Raw genomic sequence first — 8,990 nt, forward strand, 5'->3', positions numbered from 1 at the left:
AACCTTTTGCAGTATATTCTACATGCCTCACTTGGATCCACCAGCATTCCCAGGCGTCGAATACGGCGTTAAACAAGTCTAATTTCTTTGCAAATTTCTCAGATAGCAAAAATATGTTTAAAACCCACGCAAGAAAAATCACCACTGCTGAAGCCAGTACTGTGAAACTCAAAACAACCGGCAACAAACTTGTTGCGTCTATTTGCTTAAACGCCGTAGACGATTACTAACGACGTACCCATTTCATAGGGGAAGAATTTGCAATAGTCAGGGTTAAAGGGTCGGCTTTAGGGGTAGGGATAGGGTTAAGGGTTTTGGCAAAGGGGTGCAATGGGATCGGGCCTTGGACTTGCATTCAAATGACTTGAGACTTGGGCCCAAAAAGAGTTGACTGAACATGGACTTGCACACCCTACCCTACCTGGTTTTAAGTATTTAGGTGCAAGTTGCACACAAATACTTGATACCAGCCCTGTGTCAACCGCCATCTACACATGTATTTATATGAGTTGGACATTGTGTTTGCCAAGTTACTAAATCACAAAGGCAGTATGACTACAGTTGTAGGGGTATAGGTATGATTTATTTCCTTTTGAAAATATACCCATTGATTTGTCATATGAAAACATGTATACAACCTTAAACATTTTATCACAATATAATCACATGTTGACACCCATGTCCCGGCATTACAAATAATTATATTCATAATTTATTAACATTAAAACAGAAAACCTAAACGATACAAGAATAATTAAGTACGTGTTTCAAATGTCATATATTAAAATAGCCCACCTCCCTCGATGAGGGTCTACAGAGAAGCTTAAAGGAGATATCTTCAAAAGGAACTGGTTGGAGACGGGATAAATCTGGTACATTTTAAACATTGCACTTTTCCACCCACTGAGTGTTTCTATATGGTGTAGTGACATAGCTGACAAGAAAATCTGCTTGTATCTTATTATTATTTTGATTTTTATGTAATTATTATCTTTTATATAAAATTGGGGTTAATGTTACATTTCTGTAACACAAAAGTACCGTCACATTGGTCTAGGACTGTAGGTGTGGGCTAATAGTAAAAACATTTCATATTTAAATATGAAAGAATTTGGATAATTGATTAACTTTCTGTATTCACTCCAAGGGAACAAATGTTGTCGTTTGTAATTTAAGCAGCAGTATTGTTTTCAACAATGACAATTCTGTTGTTACAATAAAGGGCCTAAAATCAAAGGCTTGGAAAATAGTTTTCGCACCCTATTATCCTTTATAATTGCCCTGTTAAATTGCCTCCCAATTAGAAAGGCAATGCGTGCACATGCACATAGAAACACACACAAATGCCACACACCAACAAACGCAATAACCAGACAACCTTGAACAGAGATTCGAAAGGCACACACACCCACACACAGGGCTTTCGTACTGCAGCTAAGACAATTGGGCCTGAAGAGGCAATAATGATACATCTCCTGCTGACCCCACTGCAACTGACTCTCTAACTTCACATTGATGTCACCTGGAGTCAACAACATCATTACTCATCACATCACCACAAAAATACATGCCTAGTGCAGCATTATGATTCCCATATTGATATGTTGGTTATAGGATAATATTAAGTGTACTGTATGACAACATTATTAACACATCCACAAGTTCAGGTCAGTTTGATATTCACATGTGCACTTTACCACTAATTCACCTTCATATTGACAGCCACTATATTAGTACATCACTTTTCATTTTTTTAACAAATCCACTGGATCCTATAGAAAACTAACTTTTTTGGCAGAAATGTGTGTGCTAGGTTTTTCATGTTGCATGTTGAGAATTGGTTCACCTTTCTTTGATTAAATCATTTTCATGTTGACACGCCGAGGTCCGCTTGTTTCTATCACCTCCGTTGAGTTCCCATTGGATTTCCGTGGGACGTACTCAATGTCGAAGTTGCTTCTGTGGCGACCTTTACCTCTGCTCCAAGCAAACAGCAGGAGGAAGCAGAAGATGACAACACCAAGAAAGGACAAGCAGCCCATGGCTGTAGATATAATAATGGTTTTCAGGTCTATGGGGAATGTCATGTTATACAGTACTGTTTCATTTCCCCAGGTAGTGTTGGAGTCTGTCAGATAGTTTGAACTCCTGTTGTTATAAAGCCATCTATCGCTTATGCCTGAGCTCTTCACTGCCAAAGAGGCAGACAGGCTGGCATTTCCAGCAGCATTACTGGCAATGCAATGATATACTCCACTGTCATGCAACTCTGCCGCCTTGATCTCTAGTGTACCGTTTGCTTGAACTTCAACCCTGCCACTGCTTTTGGCCGTAATCTGGCGTCTATGCGGTGTGACCCATACCACGGACGGACGGGGGGCTCCTTCTGCAACACAGCTTAAATGGGCAGGCTGCCCCTCATCTGCCATGAGCAACTGTGTGATATTTGGTCCAATCCGAGGCCTGGTGCAGGTGACGTATCTCGACACCAGCGGTTCCTTTAGATCACGCAGGAGTTTTCCTATCAGCCGCTCAGGGGCAGTGCATTCGGGCTGGGCGTCTAGGAGCTGCAGGAAGGGGAGCTTGCGATCATTCAACAGCCACAGCAGACGGCAATCACATACCAATGGGTTTCCGCCCAGACAAAGCTTACTGAGGCTGTGGGTTGAGGCAAATACACTACTTTCTAATGAGTCGAGGTGATTCTGAGATACATCCAAAAGCTGCAGAGCCTTGAGGCCTGTGAAGGCCATTGGCTCAATGTACATCAGCTGGGCCCCTTGGAGCCGTAGTTCTAACAGGTGCGGATGCTGGCCAAGCTCCCCCTGCTGGATGTGTTGGATGCGACAGTAGGACAAATTGACGTGTGTGAGATATGGCAGGTTGCGCAGTGCCCCACCAGGGAATGTGGACAGATTGGTGTTGGTGATGGAGAGCGTTGTAAGGTTGAGGCCATACAGCGAGAGTGGTGGCACCGTTTCCAGCCAGGGCCAGTGATCGATTTCTAGATGGCGTAGATTCCCGAGCCTCTTGAAGGAGGATGGCTTCAGGAAACCAATGCTCAGATGCAGCATGTGCAGATTGACCAGGCTGTGTAGGTGTGTCAAGGCTTCCGTTGGGACTACTGTTAAATTGGAACGCTCCAGTGTTAAAGTGCGGAGTGCCTGTAGTCCAGTGAACGCCCGTTGGGAAATGAACACCAGCTCATTGTCACCGACCTCTAAGGAGGCCAGTCTTCGCAGATCATGGAAGCCATGGTCTAACAGAACCACCAGGCGGTTGTGGCTGAGATCAAGATGGGTGAGGTTAGTTAGACCTGATAGCACACCAAAAGGAATTAACTGAAGCAAGTTATTGCGGAATGTAAGAAAGCGCAGCGCAACCTGAAATCGAAAGGAACCGGGCTCTACTGTGCTGATAAGGTTGTCACTAAGATCTAGGTCCTCCAGTTGCTGGAAGGAAGAGAAGTTGTCAGGAGTTATACTTCGCAGTTTGTTTTTGCTGAGGTCCAGGGCTCGAGTCTCAATCGGAATACCCTCAGGGGCAGTGGGCAAGCGCTTGCGATGGCAGCTGACAGATTTGCTATGGGCAGAACAGTCGCAACGGGCAGGGCAGCATAGGGCCGAGGCGGCGAGCAGGAGCAGCAAGGCTCCGCCCAGGAGGAGATTGTGAAGCACAGCTGGCTGTTGCATGACTCCTCTACCCACGATGCCCTGTGTCATGGCACAGTTCCTTATCCATACAGACATCCATCATTGTCAAGTCCTGCAACAAACAAAGAAAAAAAACAATATAGGTACATTTTACACACAATGTTGTTCAACATATTTAACGATTTTGGTTGTTTTTAAAAATATATATATGAACTTATGATATACTATGATATAACTTTTGAACGTATAGCCCAAATGAAGACTCAAATCTTAGCAAAGGCATCGTAAAGTGTTCATTTTATGCACTTCCAATTCATACGACTCAGTCTTCACTTTGACCGTCAATAACATGCAAGCTGTGAAAAGGCATTATTTATTATTAAAGTCTATGATCAGCACCGTCCGGTCACTAAAGCTGGGAACGTGAATCTTTACTTTCCTTATTGAATAATTTACAGTCCTGTCCTGTCTTACATAAAATGTGTTTAGTAGCTATTATGTTATTTCACATTAACTTTCATATTATATAACATTTACAATACAATCCATGACACCTGTTCTTTTGATTGAGTTATTAGTGCAAGTAAAGGTAACTCATCCTTGTCTAAAATAGTAAAAAAAAAAAAAAAGCTTACAAAGCAAACATTAATCTTACTAATGCTTTTTTCAGGTTGCTTTTGCATGCTTTAGACCTAAAGTTGAAAAGTATCCCAAAAAAAATGAAACAAAAAAAAAGTAACTACAATTATCAACATAATGTGAAGAAATAACAGGTTTGACGTTGTGTCAAAGAAGTCAATGTACTGTATTTCAGGGATATGACTTAAATCAGCAACTAACCAAGCTGGCACCAACCAATAATATCTCATAGTACCACTTTGGTACACAGGACCACTACCATGAGACCTAGTGAATTCTAACCTATTGCCAAACAAGAGTTAACATTGGCATTGCTATCCATGGCTGGAGACAGCTCAAGTAAAGGAATGAAGTTTGATGCTGAACTGCGACGTTGCTTCTAGACTGGTAAGTAACCAGCTGTTAATGCTAACGTTGTCTTTATTTTCTTTATTGGCTGTCAAGTTCTGGTCGGTTGGTCGATTAGTTGGTCGATATGCACTTGTTTGACCAAATTCTCATTGGTCGCCTTATCACTTGTGTTCCTTTCATAAGGAAAAATGTGATTCTTGCGGGCAGGAGGGACAGCTGCAGATGTATTTACTTTTTTGTTGATAGGCTATATCCTGTGAGAAATAACATTATTTATTAATACAAATATTATTCTATTTTCTTTTTTACTAATCATGTGTTTTAAAGGTCCCATGGCATGAAAAATTCTCTTTATGAGCTTTTCTAACATTAATATGAGTTCCCTGGCCTGCCTATGGTCCCCCAGTGTCTAGAAATGACGTAAGGTGTAAAAAGGGCACTCGGTATCCTGCTCCGCCTTTGAAAAATGAAAGCTCAGACGCGCCGATCTGGAATTTGGCCCCATATGTCATCATAAGGGGCCAGGTTACCTCCCCTTTCTCTGCTTTGCCCGCCCAGTGAATTTGGCCCGATAAAGACACGAATGGAGGGGAATTTCCGCTGGAAAAACATGCGGCGCAAATTGATGAACGGCATGGTGCGGACCACCTGGTTCATGTGAATTCCGCGGGATTCTACTCGCGTAAACACCTGCAGATTTGGCTTGATGCTAGGTTGTGACAGCCAATCAGCGTTCACTCCCTGAAGTTTGGTTCAGAGTGAACCGCAAAATGGAAGAGAAAGGAATTGTTGTCATTTGCTGACTGGAGCTCTATATCTTTATAATATAATATATAATATCACAGCCAAAAGCTGTGTGCGCCTCCGTATGATAATACGGAGGTTTAGTGCTCGTTTAGTGCTCGTTTTTCACCGAACGCCATTTCTAGCTACTGGGGGACCATAGGCAGGCTAGAGGAACTCATATTAATGGTAGAAAACCTCATAAAGTTAAATGTTCATGCCATGGGACCGTTAACATTGATTCTTAGATTTACACCAATGAAGTTCATCATCTAAGGCTGGCCTATGATTCCTATGAGTTCCATTCAACAGGCTAACTTCAACCGAACCACCTCTTTATGTCTGAATAAGATGTAGAGTCACAGGGAGAGGGTGTAGCCTAGAGGGGAACCAGTACAAGATACGTTCTTGCCAGATTCTTTGAATAATCTGACTGATTACAATACATTTATTGAGCCGAGGCTTCTCCAAAGCGACTTACATAAGTGCATTCAACAATGAATTTATAACCCAAAAAATGCAAGCATCATTCTAGTACACAAAATCATAAAATAGGCAGGGCTCCAGACTAACTTTTTTCACTAGGAGCACTGTGGCCCCTAGCTGAAAATCTTTGGGGCACAACCAGAAATTTTAGCCATCCACCTGTGGATCGTGGCGCAGATTGAAAGTTATGTCAGACCTTATAAACAGGCACATTCCTCCTCCGTGTCTGTTGCGATCTCGTCGGTAGATTTAGTACCCTGCAAGTCCAACTTCACAATCTTGAATGGAGTTGTCTAGCCAAGACTCCAACACAGCGATCACAACAGCCTTGGAAGTAGTCGCGTGGGGCCTGATTTCATCCAGTTTGGGTAGAATGCCCTAAATGTAAATGTAGAAGAATCCTGGCATTGACGTGAAAAAAGTGCATCCCTTTCCGCTTTAAGAGGCAAAGTGAATCATAGTCTCTCCCATCCATACTGTCCTCATCATAAGTTCTTACTTCATTTGTGTCATCAAAATTGGGATATCAGACTTAATCCCGACAGTCCAGTCCAACAATTTCGGAGAAATATTTCCGCACTGTATCCAGAACTTGCTTTGAATACGGCTTTAGACTACAAGGTGATCAAGGCAACACTGCCATATCCACAGAGTTTGCCAGCTTTTACTGACAGGCAACAGATTTTGCCTGTCAGTTTTCGGGTGCAAAAACGTATCATATTCAAACTACTCCTCGGAATTTTTAAAATGACCAAAAATGCTTCAAAACACAGTATAAACTGATACTGCTACCAATGCTGCAAACAAACCTGGCGCACCTAACACCATGACGTAAACTGACAGCATCGCCATCAAAACTATGTAGATGTTTAGATACGGGCTGAGTTTACTGACATAATTCCTGCAACATACTGCCTTTAAGACTTGGTTGAGGGCCAGAAACATTTTATCAAGGTAGCCACAATTTGTTATTGTTTTGTAAACATGTGGGTTGGAATAGAATGGCTGGAGCAGTAAACATTAAGTTACATCTTGGGGATTATCTTTTGCATATTGCACATCATAACCATGAAGCGTTTGGAGGATTCCATAGTAAGACTGCTGATATGTCGCAAAGCCTAGTATCTTAAAAGTTGCCTACGTTTTTAGAGTAAGCGGCTTCAGCTAAGTGGCACAGACAAAAGCATTTTGCGCTGTACGACTTCACCAGAGATGAAAAAAGAATAATGTTGTAACTGCACCGATATTGCCTGACCCCTTCCCACTCTGAAATGGCATCTCATTGCCTGAGTCTGAGCAAACAAGCCAGTTCCTCTCTCTCCCTGGACAAGGCCATTTTTAGCCATCGGGATTAAAGGGCCATGTGCCGGTGTTAATGGATGAACCCAATCTGTGCTTTATTTTTCTACTACTCCTAGTAGAGTAAATACCGGGGTAATTCGCATCACTAAAGACGATGTACCATTTAAAGATTTTAGAGAGTTGGCCCAAGTGATCGACAGTTTTCACTCTACTATGCAAGGCTGTTTCATATCGTCCTTGTATGCTGCCTCGATGTGTCTGCCGCCTCTGCCCTGTGATATCACTAATCGCTGATCAGTGGCAGGTTGGTGATGTTACCACCCAGACTGCTGTCCTGTTGCGAACATACAGCTGATACAACATCGGTTGGCATGTTGGTCCCTTTGCAGGAGATTTGACAAAAAGAGGCAGCCTGCCATTATCCATCCTTATTAATGGTAGTCTGCTATCACTGTTCTGGTTCATCAGATCAATAAAGATGGAGCAGGTCCACTGCCATCGATTTCTCCCTATCTTGCATAACCAAGACACTGCAAGTATCTCTCAGGATCAGTGGCGGCTGGTGGTTTTTAAAGTGAGGGAGGAAGGCCTGCGCGCTTGGTTGCCATTGGCCTGCTTGCACTGTTGGTGTATGGTGGCATAAGAATGTGGTTTCAGGGTGTTTTGGTGAACTACAAAATAGTAGGGAGGGATAGTTATGTGAATAAAATGGATACAAAGCCACCAGTGGCATCACTGTAATTTGAAAGCTGGTGGGCAGCATGTCTTTGAAATGGACTTTAAGGGCAGAAGGAAAGGATGCAAAGCCCATTTGTCAAATCAGGCCTGCTCTTGATTTGTAAAAGAATATCTGGGCCTATCATTGGGCCTATTTTTACCCTCAATGACTGAAGTTATTGGTTATTGGTTATTTTCAGTTACAATTGTTTTAAGAAAAGACTCAAGATCAAATGATGTCATTGAAAATGCATCATGCTCTGAATCATTCACCCTTTCCACAATACCAAACAGAACGGTCAGAGTAACAAACTAGTAAAAGAACGAGAACATTATTTCAAACAACCTGATCTATAGGCATGGTACCTAGCTAGGAAAGCCGCATAGCAGCACCAACGTGAACTTGACACTTGTCGTGGCGTTTGGTTGCCCGATCAAGATTGTTCACATCAGTGAAACCATCAACAGCCCACGTTGGAGATTTGCCATTATTGAAGAGCAATACAGTCGATTGCTAGTAATGCTACCAGTAGGCCATGAGTACCTAGCAAACCATGTAGCACCCACAACACTGACGTTGCCATTACTTTTGGTGATCTCGATTTTACGAAGTGGTCTACCTTTTTCTTTGGTCGCTAACTTAGCACTGTAACTCAATGAATGCAAAGCTTTGTGGAATAAAACATGAACAATGTACTCTGTTTCGTTGGTACACTTTATTTGCAAATGTTAGAATCTCGCTATCGTTCAGATGATTTCACCTGCTCTGCGTCTCTAGACTGAGCGGCAATTCAGAGCGGCTTTCTTATCGACAGGGTTGCCAGATTGGCAATGATAATTTTTCCAGCCTAAAATGATTAAATTGAGCCCAATTGGGTGGGAAATCTGCCCAATCTGGCAACAGTGCTCAACAGCCACGGATCCTGCTTATTAGTTAATTGCGCAGCGCGAATAGAGTTTTGCGCGAATCAGACGCCTTAAGGTCACACCCACTCAGAGGAGGACTTTGCTCCTCCCTCCCATTGAAACCCGTATTCACCGGCCGCCAGTACTTTCAGG

The 8,990-nt window shown here is 42.6% G+C and overlaps 1 protein-coding gene across 1 annotated transcript; it reads right to left on the minus strand.

Annotated features, from left to right (window-relative positions):
- Window positions 1–1,856: 1,856 nt before the first annotated feature.
- lingo2b (leucine rich repeat and Ig domain containing 2b) lies at window positions 1,857–3,749 on the minus strand (the record flags this gene model as incomplete). Its single annotated transcript, XM_079752040.1, has 1 exon — window positions 1,857–3,749. One exon carries the CDS (start codon window positions 3,747–3,749, stop codon window positions 1,857–1,859), a length of 1,893 nt encoding a protein of 630 aa, XP_079608166.1.
- Between the last annotated feature and the right edge of the window lie 5,241 nt (window positions 3,750–8,990).

The sequence above is a fragment of the Pollachius pollachius genome (assembly GCF_949987615.1).
Source record: "Pollachius pollachius genome assembly, chromosome: 15".
Classification (NCBI taxonomy): Eukaryota; Metazoa; Chordata; class Actinopteri; order Gadiformes; family Gadidae; genus Pollachius; species Pollachius pollachius.